General features: G+C 37.2%; 1 protein-coding gene across 1 annotated transcript in view; it reads left to right on the forward strand.

Annotated features, from left to right (window-relative positions):
* LOC127412433 (zinc finger matrin-type protein 4-like) overlaps positions 1 to 18,916 on the forward strand; it is a 120,434-nt gene that overhangs the window by 15,001 nt on the left and 86,517 nt on the right. The window contains exon 2 of the mRNA XM_051648779.1: positions 14,121 to 14,225. Within this exon, the coding sequence (XP_051504739.1) occupies positions 14,121 to 14,225 (105 nt within the window). The remainder of the gene's footprint in view (positions 1 to 14,120; positions 14,226 to 18,916) is intronic.

The raw sequence follows: 18,916 nt of genomic DNA on the forward strand, positions 1-18,916 counted from the left end.
GTGGTTGGGGGTTGTTTATACAGCTTGGAGGCTTTTGTTGGTGTGCCATCCTCATCTCTCATTTCTGTTAATCTGCCAATCTCACCGTGAACTTCCACTGATGGGCATGATGAATTTGTCAGGTTTAAGTACACAGGACTGCACATAGACAGGCCATCCTGGTCTTACACAGCGTCCTTAGCCCAGATATATTCTGCAATGATTGCAGTATATTTTAAACATATTTGTTTGTTTTTTAAGGTAATGACTATGTATTTTTGGTGACTTAAAGAAATAGTTCACCCAAAAATTAAAATTCTGTCATCTTTTTCCAGTGTCCAGAATTCATAAACGGTATGTCGTACGAGAACCAATGAAATTTTGGCATCAATGGCATCGATGCACCATTTTTAAAATAATTTCCAGAGTATTAGTTAATTAAATTTTTGTCTGTTTCTCACACAATGCTATTGAAAGGCTTCAGTGTATGTGTAATATAACACATAATTTACAGTATATGGGCTACTTTTGAGGTACTTTAAGGTTTTTTGGAGCGTGACCTACATAGTCACTGTGAAATGTTGTTGTAAGGCAAAAGCTCTGTAAAATAAAATAATTTTGTGTTCCACAGGAAAAAAAACAAACAAAAAAAAAAACATATTTGTAACAACATTAGGGTGAGTAAATTATGACAGACTTTTCATTTTTGTGTGAATTATTCCTTTACTGATCTTTCTGTCCATCTTAGCTAAGAAGGCATCCTTCTGGGGCTGTCTTTAGTCTGTAAATGAGCTTGTGATGCTAATGTTCTGGTCCATTACCTTCTGAAATGACAGCGTACAGTAGCTCACAGCTTGCTGGAGTCCACAGTTAAAACAGTGCCATTTCTGACTATGCAAATAGTACGAGAGAATAATCTATATATTAGCTCAGTGACTGTGCGGCATTTTCGAAAAGTCTTAATGACCAGGTATGTCAGCACATCAGATTTGCAGCTATGAAATTTAAATGTCAGTGCTTTCCGATAGAGTTTGACAATTTTAGGGGACTAAAGCTTGCATTTTATTAACCGAATGTATATCTTTGATAACAGGTTATACTAACATGTAAAAATGCATAAGTCAGTGCAATAACTCGATTATGGCAGATGGCTCTTCTACGGTAATGCTGTCTACTGAGTGTACAGGTCAGCACAGGCATTAAATTGGAGCCCAAACCTGGACCGTAAATGAGACCCTGTGGCCCAACCGGTACTGTCAAATTGTTAAACCGAACAATTTCCTTTTAATTTCCTCTCTGTGCGAGAATACACAGACACATAGATTAACAGCTCTAACTCAAAGATGGATTGTTTATTGCAAAATGAGTTAGATAAAAAATTTAATTAGATAAAAATTAGAACACAATATATTTATAATAATAACTTGCTTCCATTATTTACAAACTCAAACTCCATGCAAACTCTAAATTATACATAAAACAGATTGATAACACTGAATTCGGTGACAGTTGGTTGAAAGTTCTGCTGCTGAAATCAGTCTCTGTGTACTGAAATTTGAATCACTGCCCCCAGTGGCCAAAGCTGGAAGTGTTGTTGAATGAATGGGCAACCTGTGAGCGCCTGTGAGCTCTAGTTTCCGGGTGAAATGTCCACAGAGTGGCGCCATAAGCGAGATGTTTTTTTGTTTTGTTTTTTGTAAATGATGTAATACATTCAACAGTAATGCATATTTTATTAACTGTATCCCTAACCCAAACCCTAAATCAGTGGAGTAAAAACGTAATTGTTGAGTAAAAATGCAAACACTGTCTGCAGTAGTAATGTACGTTTTAATCAACAGCGAGTCAACCTGTGGGACGGAATTAGATCAGAAACACTTCTAATTGTGACGAGAAGAGAGGGAGATAAAGACATTTCTGCAGCTGCTTCTGTTTACGGTGGGGTGGTAAGCAAGAAAGGCCCAGATCCCTTTAGTCTTCTGGCTGATGTATTTTTAATGGCTCCCTCGTGCTGGTGGATGAGTGAGAGAAGTTCTCATCAACTTTTTAGGGCTGTGCCGCTTTGATGTGGCTGTGGGATTCGGTGCCAGTCATGGGAGCCTCAGGCTTTCTGGCCTGCCAAAATTAATTCCATTTACATACACATTTCACTACCTTCATATCAGGGTCTTCTCCCATAGAGACTGATGTTATGTCAGGTGGATATGGGCCACTGTTAAAAAAACCTGTGATCTTTGATACTGTAACCCCATTCTACAAACCTTAAATTTTGAGCACTAAAGAATGCAATAGTGCTGATTATCAGATTACGTATAGTGTATAGTTTAGAGTAGTGGTTCTCAATTGGTGGGCCATGACCCAAAAAGGGTCGCACGTTTGTTCTGATAAAAACATGTAATTGCAATTGTACATGCAAATAATGAGAAAACATTTCCAATATTTTTTTGTCAACATTTTCTCTCAGCTTCATGTTATTCCAAACCTGTATGACAGTTTTTTTCCCCCATGGAGGACCAAAGGAGATGTTATGCAGAATGTTAGTGACTGACAGCCTAAAGGCCAAAGTATACTTCAGTTGTCTGCATTGCTGATTGCTCCACGCATAGTATGCATGACGCAAATTTAGCAAATTTCAAAGCAGTTGTTGTGGGCATGCATTGAAAGCATTCGTATTCGATCGCGGTCAGAAAATGTATACTTTGAAAGGCAACGCGGTCAACACGGCACGATTCGATACAGAACGCACAAAAACTAAGTGTTACTAGGCCTTTAGTCACCATTTACTTTCATTGTATCGAAAAAAGATAAAAAAATAAAAGTTAATGGTGACTGATAGGGCTGTTCGATTCCAGAAATTTGGGAATCAACTCCGATTCCGATTCCTGGTTTTGGAATCGATGAATTCCAACCATTTAACCTACATCGAAATTGTCTGTTTCCACTCATGAGTGCTTGTTTAGAAATAGGTTTATATTAGAATGTACATTAACTGTCCACTACCTTTTGTACACTGAAAAAAATGTCCAAACAATACACTTTACAGTTTTATTTAAAATCCAGGTTGTTGTACTGGTCTGTTTAATAGAATTTTAAAATATATATATTTTAAAATGTGTATTAAAAATCTGTGTTTTTGAATTTGATATCATAAATTAATTTTAATGTAAAATTGTGTAAAATCTAGGCTAATAAAAAAAATAAAAAAATATGTGTGTGATGAGGAGGAGGGTGTGGCTGGGCCGTGAGGATGCACGGCCGGTGCTGAATCAGGTGATCAGCGGGCAGGGTTGGGAGGGTTACTTTTGAAATGTATTCCACTACAGATTACAGAATACATGCTGTTAAATGTAATTTGTAACGTATTCCATTAGATTACTCAAGGTCAGTAACGTATACTAAATACTTTGGATTACTTCTTCAGCACTGGTAGATTTTTTCAGTTGTTTTGACTATAAAAACTCTGCCAGTACAGTAAGACAAAATACACATGTTAAAAATACATTCTCTGAAAAACCGAAATATCTTATGCTGTGTTGTTTCTAAAGCAAGATAAATCAAATTGATCTTGTTTTTAGGATTTTTTTATATTTTTACAGGAAAACAATAAAAAAAGATTATCAAGAATATGATTTTTGCCCTAATATCAAAGGTCTTACTAGAAAAAAAGAAATTATGATCCAACGTGAATTTTCTTGATAAAAAAATATGATCGTGCCTGGTAACATGTGCATGTAAAATGGCTAGAAATAGCATTTTAGCTTAGCATAAAGCTGACAATTTACACAAGTTTTATTTCTATTTCTTCTGCTCCAAACTTACTTCAAACTTACTTCTCCGTCTGCTCGTGTGAATGTAATCATAAGAAAGTGTTTCACCGCTGTTCAAATGCACTTTGGATTGCATCATTTATATGTATAAATGTTTTCCATCTGAAAAGACTAAATATTAAATGAAAAAATTACAATAAAATGCAAAGTAGTCTCTTCAGTAATCAAAATACTTTTTGAATGTAACTGTATTCTAATTACCAATGATTTAAATTGTAACTGTGGTGGAATACAGTTACTTATATTTTGTATTTTAAATACGTATTCCCGTTACATGTATTCCGTTACTCCCCAACCCTGTCAGCGGGAGAGCAAGGTAAAGGGGAGCCAGAGACACCAGTTCAAGAGAGAGAGAGAGAGAGAGAGATGCACACGACCATGTTGCATGTGTGTCTGTGTTTGTCTTATGCTTTATGTTGTTTTAAGTTCATTTATAACATTAAACCTTTATGTTGATTATTCAGCCGGTTCCCGTCTCCTCCTTGCCCATCCTTGAACTGTTACAATGTGTAAAAGGTTTTAAAACACTGTAAAAATGTCCAGAACGAGTAGAGAAGCGTTACATTCTCACTTTTATAAGTGCAGCACATTGATCATTTAAACTTTAACATAACTATTTATTGATGTGATCAGGGAAGCTAACTCAACTCTGCCATCACCTTGTTGCAGACTTGTGTTGTAACATTGTGGAAGTTGTTATTGTTTGCCAATTTACTGTCACAAATTTGGCATGTTACTTGATTTTAATTCAAAGTAAAAATACAAGCAAACAATACAGGTCTGGAAAGCAGATATGTTGAAAGGCTTATGTGATTGCGAATACAGATGAACAAACGGAGCGGATTTACAGATGCTGATGGACTACTAAAGAGTCAGAGTCAGGCTGAAGATCGTTAAGATGCAGCCATTTCATAATTCTTTAGTAAATTGTTTTAGTGCTGTTAGGTTTATGAAACTAAATTGTTTTAGTGCTGTTAGGTTTATGAAATGTGTAGTTGAGGAAATAAACAGTATCAACCGGTTTCCCTGAAAGGAATCGACTCCAGCATTCTCGATTCCCAACGTCTCGGAATCTATGAATCTGTTCTTTTTGGAATCGATTCCCAGCCCTAGTGACACCAACACACCAACAGTCTGCTAAAAATGTCTCTTTTTGTGTTCCATAGAAAAAGAAAGTCAAATGAGTTTGAAGCATCATGAGGGTGAGCATTTGCTGATACTGCAGGCAGATAATCAAATAATCCTCTCTATATTAGGCACAGAACAGCACGATGCCATGTTATTTTGCACTGCATCACTTGATACATATGGAAGCACATGACACATTACAATAATTTCTATGATGGTATTTCTAATATTCTAGAATGTAGGAGCACATTTATTTGAAGGAGGCCTAATGATATCATGTGGTGGGATACGTCATTCTTTTGGCCAGCTCTGGAGGTCACTCATGACATCGAGCAGCCTGTTGGGACCAGAGAAACAGAGTCGGGCAATGACCCTATGCATGATCTGAAGACTTTTTGCATATTTTATGTGCTGGTTTTGGGAGGAAATCTGTAAAATTCTGTGGAATAGATTAAAACATGGAAAAATTTGTTAAACAGAGCCGAAAGTACTACATTATTATTGGTAACTGATGCCATAATAAAAATAGCCAAAATGTTTAATAAACAAACAGACATCAACAACTTTGTAAATGATGGGTGTTGTGATTTCTGTAGAGTTCTCCTTAGAGGTCTGCAGTAGTGATAGATGGATTAATCGGCCAGTTTGGCAATTTTTAAATCAGACGATAACTGTACTGGCTCAGTCGCAACTCACAGCTCCCCATTGTGTCCCAAAATCTACTGGAAGGCTTGTCATTGGTTAATGCACATTTTGTGTTTTCAAATATTTATTTTGTGAATTGAGTATATATTGTGTAAAAAATATATTATACCAGCACCAGATAGCATCAGCCATTGAATAACCCATATTGGTTGACCACGAGTCTGCAGCTGAAGTTCAAACCTCACTTATAAACAAGACCCTGTGACCCAACTTGACTGGTACTGTTAAATTTTAAGGCCAAAACCAACCCAAACACAAATTTGCTATTATTTTCCCTCATTTTATGTTTATTCCCAAACAAGTCACGTTAAAGTAAAAAACATAAACGATGTCTAATAAATGTAAATATTATAAATTAAATTAAATTATTCATTATTGTCTCATTCATTGCAAACCCCAAAAAAATTATTGCAACCTGGCCCTAAACCTGACAATTTTTCAGTCCCCCTTGGGCTCAGGTAAGGCAGCAGACCTCTAATCCATTTTCCTGGATGAAAAAAGCTGGAGTGTTGAGCCGAGCTGCAGAGAAGACAGATGAGATGGTGTATTACTATGCCGTTCTCAATGAGAGCCTGTTCTTGGAATACCTGAATTGTGATTAAAGCGATGCATGAACGGGGGTCATTGATCACCCCCAAGTATAAACACAATATATTTTAAGCTTATTGCAAAATATTCATATATAAACTAATATACAGTAGAAGTAGTTTGAGAATGTAGGGGGCCAACTTGCGTCACTGTCACTACTAAGTTCTGTTGCTACATTTTCTGTGGTTGAAACAACTGGAGAAGACTTTAATATTTTTTCTACAATGTAAATTGCACACAGTCTTACCTTAAACGTGAATTTTGAAACCAATGTTTTTTTTGTTTTTTTTAAACAAGTTGTTCTATGTAAGGACTACAATGGTTATCCAATTCATCAAGCACATAAACTCACATCCTTGTGGTAGTTGTGCTCCTCATTTAGCAACATGTTTGCAAATTATAACTGTGTGTAATTTATGTTGTAGTACAAAACATGAAAGTATCTTACCAAAATGTTAACCAAATATCTTATTTAACTCATAAATTGAAAAATGCAGTTCTAAAAATCCATTGGAAATTTCCATGGGAACCCATGACTCGTGAATGCTAAACAGAACAGTTTTATGGGAGAGGAATATAAGGCTGTTGGTGATTTTCACCACGTGGGCCATGAATGAAACAGGACAACATCAGCATGATTGTTGTGATAGCATGACCCCTGCACACTCACATCCAGCTGTCAGGAGAGCAGGAGGCAGATGGGTGATTGAGGAATGATGACTCACATCTGATGAAGAGTTTCATGAGTAAACTGCTTGAGATGTGCACCACGTCTGGAGGCTGGAACTGGCACAAATCAAAATCACATGGCTCAGCGCTCTGACGTGCAGTATGTTTAACTTTCACAGGCAAACATAGATGTGGCCTGGAAAGAAGCATCTTCTGGGCTGTAGAAGGTGTTGTACCTGTGGCTTTGAAATGTCATTAAGATAAAGAGATTATGAGGAACATATCTAACTAGATCTGCATTTCCTGAAGGACATATCAGTGTGTACAAGGTAACAAAAGAATAGTGTTAAAAGTTTTAGGTAAGCTTAGGTTTAGACTTTGGTTCTGTGTAAATAAAATGCTGCGTCAGAGCTGCTCTGCCGTTGTCATGACACTCAGCATGTATCTTGTTTTCTGTATGCTGTGTTTGAGAATCAACATAAAATAACACATTACTGTCTTTGCAATTATTTGTGGTTAAATACAGTAAATGCAAAAAAAAAAAAAAAAAAAAAAAATAGATCAACCACAATGCAGTATACAAATAAGTAACAAAGAAGACCAATCAGACTTTATATGCAAATATTACAATTATGTCATGGTTTTAACTTAAACTCACTGAGCACTTTATTATGAACACTATGGTCCTAATAAAGTGCCCAACGTGTTCTTCTGCTGTTGTAGCCCATCCACATCAAGGTTTGACATGTTGTGCATTCTGAGATGCTATTCTGCTCACTACAATTGTACAGAGTGGTTATCTGAGTTACCGTAGCCTTTCTGTCAGTTCAAACCAGTCTGGCCATTCTCTGTTGACTTCTCTTATCAACAAGGCCTTTCCGTCCACAGAACTGCTGCTGAATGGATGTTGTTTTTGGCACCATTCTGATTAAACTCTAGAGACTGTTGTGCGTGAAAATCCCAGGAGATAAGCAGTTAAAGAAATACTCAAACCAGCCCGTCTGGTACCAACAATCATGCCATGGTCTAAATCACTGAGATCACATTTTCCCCCATTCTTATGGTTGATGTGAACATTAACTGAAGCTCCTGACCCGTATCTGCTTGATTTTATGCATTGCGCTGCTGCCACACGATTGGCTGATTAGATAATTTCATGAATAAGTAGGTGAACAGGTGTTCCTAATAAAGTGCTCAGTGAGAGTAGATTTTGAATGCAGAAAATTCTCTCACTGTAAGCAACCACTCAGATGACCATAGCAACACCCTAGAAATGCCCTAGCAACCACCCAAAAACCTTAGTAACCACCCTAAACACCCTAGCAATTCAACTCAGATCACACTAGCCACCTTCTAGCAAACACCCAGAACACTCTAGCAACCTATCTAGCAACACCCTTGAAACCACCCTGAACACCCTAGTAAGTAGCAACCCATCTATAAAACACCCTAGAAACCACCCAAAACACTCTAGCAACCTTCTAGCAACCACCCAGATCACTCTAGCAACCACCCAAAACACCCCTGCAACCCCACCCAGATCACACTAGTAAGCTTTTAGCAACCTCCCAAAACACTTTAGAAACACCCTAGAAACCACCCAGAACACCCTAGCAAGTAGCAACCCATTTAGAAAACCCCATATCAACCACCCTAAACACCCTAGCAACTCAACCCAGATCACACTTGCAACTTTGTAGCAACCATCCAGAACACCATAGGAACCCATCTAGCAACACCCTAGCAACCACCCAAAATATACTAGTAACCCTACCCAAATCACACAAGCAACCTTCTAGCAACAACCCAGAACATCATAGCAACCCATCTATCAAAACCCTAGCAACCACCCAAAACAACCTAGCAACCCTACCCAGATCACACTAGCAACACCCTAGCAACCACCCAAAATATCCTAGCAGATCACACTTGCAACCTTCTAGCAACCACTCAGAACATTGTAGCAACCCATCCATCAACACCCTAGCAATCATCCAAAATACCCTAGCAACCCTACCCAAATCACACTTGCAGTCACACTTGCAACCTTCTATCAACCACCCAGAACATCATAGCAACCCATCTATCAACACCCTAGCAAACCACCCACAACACCCTTGACACCCCACTCAGATCGCCATAGCAACCTTCTAGCAACACCCTTGAAACCACCCAGAACACCCTAGCAAGTAGCAACCACCCTGAACACCTTAGCAACCCATCTAGCAATACCTTAGAAACCACCCAAAACACCCTAGCAACCCAACCTAGATCACATTAGCAACACTCTAGCAACCACCCAAAATATCCTAGCAACTACCGAGATCACATTACCAACACCCTAGCAACCACACAAAATATCCTAGCAACCCTACCCAGATCACACTTGCAACCTTCTAGCAACCACTCAGAACATTGTAGCAACCCATCTATCAAAACCCTAGCAACCACCCAAAACAACCCAGCAACCAACCCAGATCACACTAGCAACACCCTAGCAACCACCCAAAATATCCTAGCAACCCTACCCAGATCACACTTGCAACCTTCTAGCAACCACCCAGAACATCATAGCAACCCATCTATCAACACCCTAGCTACCAAACAAAGAGCAGCCTAGCTACCTTGTAGCAAAACCTTAATTAAAACTGTAAAAATCTACTATCTTCAACTGTACTATTATACACAGCCTGGCCAGCATTCAGACTTAGCTGGAGGGTAGAGGCAATAAAATAAAGCAAAAATGCACCCCTGCTAAAGGAAAATGCTTTTAATTAATTTGATCCATAGAGGTCATTATTATTACTAATCACATATAATAGTTTACAGTCGTATGAAATCTTTATAACATAACTTTTTTCATCCAGATTACGGAGCTCATTTCATCTGTACTCTTATTCTTGATAGAATGGCACAGGTAAATGTTTTAGAACATAAGTCTCTTTCCAAATACAGAAAAAAAAAAAAAAAAAAAAACAACTCAAAGCGGCCGCCTGAATGCTACCACAGGGCTCTCGTTTGGAGGAAATAAAAATTCAAACATATTCAATTAGACTAGCGCAGAGGTGCGCTCAGAGATCACTGCCGTGTCACAATACAATTATAATCTCTAAAATTAAATTGTGTGAAACAGATTTCGTGTCTGAATGCACACGGAGGGCTTGTTTTTAGAGCTCGTATGGTAAGAAATCATTAAGGCAGCAGAGTGAATCAGAAATGAAGTTTATTATGCCACAGTATCATTTTCCTCTGCTTATTTTTGGGCAAGATTTTAACAACCAGTTTCTAATAGGAGGAAACCATCTACTGAGTGACAGCAATTGTTTAAACATTGAGATGGTGGAGTATTAGTCTTGGATAGACAAACTTTTCACTATTGGCATAAAGTTACATTGTTTGGACGACATGAGGGTGAGTAAATGATGATACAATTTTCACTTTTGGGTGAACTATCCTGGTAATTCAGCAGCCTAGTGGAGTGAAGGTCCAGTATGTTCTCAGCTGTCATGATGGAGACAGAATGATATCTGAATGTGTGTTCCATGTTCCTTTACTGCTTGATTCCTTTGAATTTTATCTGAAGTTCTCAGCGACTGTGAGTCATCGGTGACACGTGATGTCAGGCTGATGTGTACCCATCAGTCTCTGCACACTCACTACACCTGACCTCCTCAACTCCACATAGAAGCTAATCAAGAATCAGGATTAAACCATCGTTGGGTTTCAAGAATGACCGCAGATTTTTGCATCTCCAACACTTGAGCCTCAGAATAACTGATTCTCCACATCAGAATCATGCACCCTCACTCTCAGATGGCAAAAGAAAGATATTGAATTCTCAAGGCACTTTGCTTTTCAATAATACATCAAGAAATTGGTTTGATGGGTTTCCTTGGATATCTTTTTCTTGAGGATTTCAAAGCCCAGTATTCTTTTGTAATAACTGCTAAATGCTAATACAGTTTTACAACTCTATATAAGGGATAGTTTACCCAAAAATGAAAATTCTATCATTTATTCCCCCTTATGTTTTTCTAAACCCGAATTAATTTCTTTCTTTTGTGGACACAAAAGGAGATGTTAGGCATAAATACTGTAGGTCTCAGTCACCATTCACTTACATTGTATGGAAAAAAAGATGTAATGAAAGTGAATGGTGACTGAGACATCACTCTGCTTAACATCTCTTTTTGTGTACCGGGACTTTTCCCAGTGGGAAAACAGGGCCGAAAGGGGCCACGACTGGCTGAACAGGGCCGCAAAATGGCGCCGCGATATACCGAAGGGGGCCACGATATGCAGAAAAGGACAGCGACCATGTCCCCAGAGACTGTGCGACACACTCTGAATGTATTCCTTATTTGCCCTTGAGAAAGGCAGGTAATTTTACACATTGCATAGCTCTTATTAACAAACAGAAGCATGTGCCAAGGACTGGAAAACATGCACACCTTTTCTTAGCATTAAGTGAAAAATTGTCTCACAATCTTAGTGTAAATTCTAAGGCAGCACTGCATGTAACCTGCATTGTGTTAAGCTCAGTGAAAACAAATCAAGAGAAATGTTATAATATAAATTTACTACAAAGTATCGCTAAAAATAGCTCTGTCTCATTTAAAATGGACTATTGCACCCAATAATTGTTTGTGCTGTGTATTTTGGTGCTTATCAGAGTATAGCATTGTTGGGTAAGCAACATGCTAACCTCAAACTCTAATAGAATCAAGTGTAAACAATTTACAAGTCTCTCATGCGCGTCACATGATGAGCGCAATTTCAGTGTTGTGTGTGAGTGATGATTAAGAGAGTTGCAAGCATTTCTATTTAAAAATTTTTAAATTAGTCACTTATGAGGCTCCATTACGGTTAGTATTTTGCCATAGGGGCTGTTCACACAGGATGTGTTCTTGCTTTATAAACAACTAGATGGAGCGCAACGGAATAGAGCAGAAAGCATGATTATAGGTGTATTAAATCACATAAAATGTTGCAATATAAACACTGAATAGACTTGCCAATATGTAAATAGATTCATCCCATTGGTCAGTTGTTTTAAAACTCACATTTAACTTGTAACGTAGTTTCCACTGCCTGTATACGCATTAGTTATTTTCCATATTTATGTAATTTGTCAGTTGCTTTTGCATTGTAAGGTCTTATGTTAAGTCAAGGTAACCCATATTTACTTCTGCAACCCATTTGCAACCCATTTTACTTCCGTAATCTGATGTAATTCTGAGTGAAACAGGATATTCAACGTAAAAACATTTTTATTTTAGAATTACAAAAAAAATGTAAGAAGGGGCTTGATTTTATCCAATGGGAATTAATTGGATCATGAAAAGTGGGCGGAATGGAAAAGGTGGTTGGAGGGGAGGAGTCGAAAAGGAAAGTGGTTTCAGAGGTGGAGCAAGTTATTACATTTTGTAAAAAAAAATTGTACTTGAAATAATGTGCACAGATGAATTGTGCAAAATATGACCAGTAACCAGCATATAGAAAAGTAAGGAAGTAAATAGGGTCAATTTTAAATCCATGCTGTCATTTGAAAAAGTCAACATTAAAAGAAAAAAAAGAAGAAAAGAATATATATATATATATATATATATATATATATATATATATATATATATATATATATATATATATATATATATATATATATATAGCAGTATGACTGGTGGCATTGTCATGCTGGGGGGTCATGTCAGGATGAGCCTGCAGGAAGGGTACCACATGAGGGAGGAGTATGTCTTCCCTGAAACGCACAGCGTTGAGATTGCCTGCAATGACAACAAGCTCAGTCCGATGATGCTGTGACACACCGCCCCAGACCATGACGGATCCTCCACCTCCAAATCGATCCCGCTCCAGAGTACAGGCCTCGGTGTAACACTTATTCCTTCGACGATAAACGTGAGTCCAACCATCACCCCTGGTGAGACAAAACCGTGACTCGTCAGTGAAGAGCACTTTTTGCCAGTCCTGTCTGGTCCAGCGAAGGTGGGTTTGTGTCCATAGGCGACATTGTTTCCGGTGATGTCTGGTAAGGACCTGCCTTACAACAGGCCTACAAGCCCCCAGTCCAGCGTCTCTCAGCCTATTGGGAACAGTCTGAGCACTGATGGAGGGATTGTTCGTTCCTGGTATAACTCGGGCAGTTGTTGTTGCCATCCTGTACCTGTCCTGCAGGTGTGATTTTCGGATCCTGTGCAGGTGTTGTTACACGTGGTCTGCCACTGCGAGGACGATCAGCTGTCCTTCTTGTCTCACAGTACGGACATTGCAATTTATTGCCCTGGCCACATCTGCAGTCCTCATGCCTCCGTGCAGTATGCCTAAGGCACGTTCACGGAGATGAGCAGGGACTCTGGGCATCTTTCTTTTGGTGTTTTTCAGAGTCAGTAGAAAGGTCTCTTTAGTGTCCTAAGTTTTTATAACTATGACCTTAATTGCCTACCTTCTGTAAGCTGTTAGTATCTTAACGACTGTTCTACAGGTGCATGTTCATTAATAGTTTATGGTTCATTGAACAAGCATGGAAAACATTGTTTAAACCCTTTACAATAAAGATCTGTAAAGTTATTTGGATTTGTATAAAATTATCTTTAAAATACAGTGTCCTGAAAAAGGGATGTTTCTTTTTTGCTGAGTATATATATATATATATATATACACACCGATCAGCCACAACATTAAAATCACCTACCTAATTTTGTGAAGGTCCCCTTCGTGCCACAAAAACAGCGCCAACCCGAATCTCAGAATAGCATTCCGAGATGCTATTCTTCTCACCACAATTGTACAGAGTGGTTATCTGAGTTACCGTAGACTTTGTCAGTTCGACCCAGTCTGGCCATTCTCTGTTGACCTCTCTCATCAACAAAGCATTTCCGTCCACAGAACTGCCCCTCACTGGATGTTTTTTGTTTTGGCACCATTCTGAGTAAATTCTAGAAACTGTTGTGTGTGAAAATCCTACGAAATCAGCAGTTACAGAAATACTCAAACCAGCCCGTCTGGCACCAACAATCATGCCACGGTCATATTATATATATATACTGTATATATAAATTGTTTGTTTGTTTATTTGTTTGTTTGTTTGACTACTGCCAAATTGGACGAAAAAGATAATACAGGTTGACTTGACTTTGAAAAATTAGTTAAATTAGTCCAAGGTCAAAATAATTTGGTCTTATGGTTGTTTTGTTTGTTTGCCTTCAGATGAAGTCTGCTGGAGCTGTTGATGAAGGACTCTTTACAGAGAGCTACTGTAACATCTGCAATGCTCAGTTGATCTCTGAGTCCCAGCGTGTGGCACACTACGAGGTGAGTTATCTCACTCTCTCTTTCTCTCTCTCTCTCTCTGTGTGTGCATATATATATATATATATATATATATATATATATATATATATATATATATATATATATATATCTCACACACACTCGTGTGACACACATTACGTTAAAAGCGGCTCTCATCAATTGATCATCTGGGATGTAATAATCATTTGTAACTTAAATGCTTCTCTCATGTATTTTTCACCAGCTTCTTTTAAAGTTGTAATGCAGTGTACCTTTCCCAAGAACCCACAACCCCTTCATAAGTAACTTAATGATTGACCATTAAAGAATCATCCCCCTGCATTATTTACATCACTCACACACGGTTCACTAGGCCACAGAGTACGCAATCACTAGATTAACGAGCAAGCTAATGAGGACAAACTCCTTTACACAAATCAGTGTGGCTAAGGGAACGTGTCTGTTCAACTAGATCGTTTGGCTAGATTGATTTACAAAGCCTCACAGGGAGCCAATAAACTATATACAGTGTTACGGTAACACTTCAGCTCCTCTGTCACTGATATCTGTGATCCCTCTTCTTAACCTCTTAAACTATGCGGGGAGGTGCTATGTGGCAAGCCATTTTAACACTTAAAACCCTGAAGTCCCTGGATGCATAAGTTAGGCATATGTGGTATCATTTGAAAGCTTAGAATCTGAACTTTACAGAGATAACTTTTACATTTAGTTACAGAAAATAACAAAATACAGCCTGAAAACATTTGTGTCACAAATTGGCCCCACCTAGTGGTTACGTTTTAGAATTTTTTTAAATGAATATAAAAGTCTTTCACATAGCACTTAAATATATCATATAGTCATATATCAAATGAAAGCTCTTATTCGCAGGAAGGTGACTGTACAGTTTATTTTGTTACTACTGTTTGAATTATTTAAAAAAAATATTATCACAAAGTGAAATTTTATTTCGGTAAGGCATAAAATGCAAATGTCTCTTTTCTTTGCTGACCACTGATCTGTACGCTCCAAATAGCATCAAACTTTATGTAAAATTTTACCTTGGGTTGTTAGCTTTAAAATGAGTTAAAGAAATTACTTGTTTACTTGTTTGTTAGCTTGCTTGGGTGAATAATCCAATGTTGTGTCAAAAACAAAATTAGAACAAAATATGTAGTCCGGTAGAAAAAGTATGAGAAACAAATCATCAGTAAAATAGGTTATCATCTATAGAATATGGAATGTTACACATCATTGTAAAGCTGGGATTCTCTGCTTTCCAAAGACACCTAAATAGGGCTTCTAGACAACTCAGAAGCCAATATATTCAACAAAATTGTGTGGAAGCTCTCAGCACTTCAAAAAAAAAAAAAAAAGACTGGTTGTCTATGGGTGAGGGATAAAATGCGTTAGAGCACCATCTACATTTCAGATCAGTGTAAAGTGATGGTAAATCTGGAAAAAAGTGGAACAAAATAAGACTTTTTGCTTGAAAATTGAGGACACAGAGCTTAAATGGCATGCTTTTAAACTTTAGACATTAAAAAAAGATTTATAAAAATAAAATATAAATTATCATAAAATTGTAAACATATACACTGTTATTTATTCATTATTGCAATTTCTTAAAATTTAGGGGGTTATCTGTAAAATGAGACAATTTTTATGAAATTAGTCCACTGTATGTGTGAACAGGGAGCTTTTAAATTTGAGTGTGAAAAATTTCATGCAGCAGCCCAAAAATCCTGCAGAGCGTAAGAGGTTTAGCAAACACTCTCAGATGTCCTGCATTGCATGTGAAAATAGGTTGGATTTACTTGTATGTGGTCTGATTCTGTGTTGGAATTTACTATACACTTTACAATTTACTAGGGATTTCAGATTTTATTATATTAAAGATTAACCAATTTAATTTTATGGAAATTTGTTATGAAATTTAAATGCGTAAATATTTTTTGAGTGTAAAAATGTGTTTATTTTTTCAATCAGAGAAACTATTATTTTAACCAAACACCATTGTTGCCAAGTAGATTCAACTAATTTGTTTAACGTTACTATAAATAAAATACAACAAAATATTAGTTAAAAATAATCAATGCATGCCGTATAATATTTTCAAAGAATGCTATTTCTATGCACCAATATAAGAGCAATGTTTTATAACATTAATAAAAGTTATTTTATTAATAATAATAAAATATTATTAATATGCTATTAAATAAAACTAATATATATATATATATATATATATATATATATATATATATATATATATATATATATATATATATAACATAATAATGATAACAAATTGTTGAATCAGTGATTTGTAGAATTGAGTTCAACTTCCCAAATTTGAATTAAACTAGAGATACATTTAAGTTACAGATGCTATTAAAATATTCAATTTGTGAAACTGGCAAAGTTAAAGTTGATTAATTTTAAATCAACAAAATAACAGCGAATGTATCATAAATACTGTATTTGTTATCCTGCCCTAAATGCTATATAAACCACAGAAGACAAATACACAGATTTTTAATCCCAGTATCCAAAAAAATGTATGTGTCCTCAAAGAAATGTACTAGAAAGTCAGATGAACTCGTCACCCTGAATCTGTTACAAGAGTCTGGTTTGGTGGCCGGTTCATTCCAGGCCCTGATTCACCCGGCCATTTCCCTGGAGAGTCGGAGAGTCAGAAAGAGAGAGAAACAGATAGAAAGATGGAGATATTCTTGGTGATAACATGAGTCTGCTGCACCACAGCACACATTAGAGCTCTTCCCCTGGGATTGGCACGCACCAATCTCTCTCCACCTGTCACACCAACTTTAATGGACTTGGGAACTCTTCCTCTTTCAATTCCTCATGGTGTGTGTGTGAGTGTGTGTGCATGGCTGATAATCTGATGGATAGCTAACGGACATAGACTAAAAGCTTGAGAAAAAGCTTCTTATCTGTCAGCCGCCCATCACTGTTTGGGTTGGAAACTTCTGTCCTCTCTACACGTCATTCTTGATTCATTGTCCTATCCATTTCTCCACCCTGTTTCCTTCTATATATCTCTCGATATTTTCACTGGCTTCCAAGATTTCTGATTATTTTCAATAACTGCACTGGGACACTTTACTGTTTGTATCACTCCACTGTGCAGTGCTTTGCAATATGCAAAGGTTGATCCTAATTTATATCTATCACTTCAAAAACAGCTGCTGCACTTGAGTTATAAATAAAAGACAGTGAACCAAACAAAAAAAGTAGCCTAAGTAGCCTAATGCATAAAAAATCTGATTGGATGAGCCACATTCAAAGCCTAAGTTCGATACAACAGTCGACATATGCACTTGGGCTAGGTGTTGACACAGATTAAATGATTTGATTCGATTCTTTTGGGTACATCTCAATAATAATGTCCATTTTGCTTGCATATGAAAGAAATTCTCTCTTAACTAATGCTATTTATTATACAGGGTACAGTGTGTAAATAATGATGGAATCATTAGTTTTTCATCATTTTGGTGACAATTTAGCTTTTTAATGGTACAAATTGTACAAATTCCATATATACTTCTTGAAAATGATGTCTTGAAATTGCATATATTACATTGCATATATTGTTACATTTATAATGTTTACATGCATGGCTTGTACTATTACAGGTATTTACACTGATATATAGAACATGTGCTAAAACAGTACTGTCTCTTTAAGAATCGCAGCAGTCCCTAGTTAGTTCTAGTCCTCTAATCTGATTGGACAAGAGGCATTCCAAGTGTGCTGATCAGAGACATTGTCTACATTGGCTATCAGCCGCCTCTTCTGCCTTTTTTTTATTTTTTAAGCTCAATTGCCGTGGATTCTCACGCACAGGATTGTGGGATTTCATAGGCAGGGATGGATACATCTATGCTGCCTTAAAAAATCAATCAGATGAAAGTATCTCAGTAGACAGGATGAGACACAGACATTGGATTCGGATGTGCCTTGGTCCCTTCCTACCTCTGTATACAGCCTCCGGAGGCAGCATTTTCTTGGTTTCAGACGCAGACATTATAAAGATGAGATGGGTCAGCAGTAGTAATAACCTTAAATTAAAAGAGCCAAAAACTTCTTTAAAAGAGACATTCAAGATTCAGTTCACTCAAGAATGCACATGCACATTAGCTGAACCAGCCTGAAAAGATGTTTGTGTGTGTGTGTGTGTGTGTGTGTGTGTGATTTGAGCTAAATAAATTGTTGTCAGATTTTATTGTTGATATGAAGTGTTATTTGATTGTACTCTTAACTAGCCATTTAGAAGATTTTTGGTATTTCCTCATTCAAGTAGATTTTACATGCATTAAGAAACCGTTTTTTCCAGGGCTTTTGCAGAAAGCGGCATTCTGAAACTTTATGTAATGAGATTGCCAATTTCCTTATGCCATTTAAAGGAATAAGAGAAAGCAGTTTAACACACCTAGGTTTCTCCCGGAGAACGCGGCTTAATGTGGCCATGTAAAAACTCATAAGTGCCATTCTAAAAGGTTTTTGAGAAGTGTGCATGTGCGTGGAACAGGCCGGAGAACAAACGTCATAGGATGGAACCCAACAAGTCAACACAGCGGAAAGAATTCAACATTTCTGGGACTAACAGTGGGAAAAGCACATACGCTATAAAATATACCCATTTACACACACCAGTGTAAAATATCGAACTTATATTGATATGAAAT

The sequence above is a fragment of the Myxocyprinus asiaticus genome, chromosome 21 (genome assembly GCF_019703515.2).
Source record: "Myxocyprinus asiaticus isolate MX2 ecotype Aquarium Trade chromosome 21, UBuf_Myxa_2, whole genome shotgun sequence".
Classification (NCBI taxonomy): Eukaryota; Metazoa; Chordata; class Actinopteri; order Cypriniformes; family Catostomidae; genus Myxocyprinus; species Myxocyprinus asiaticus.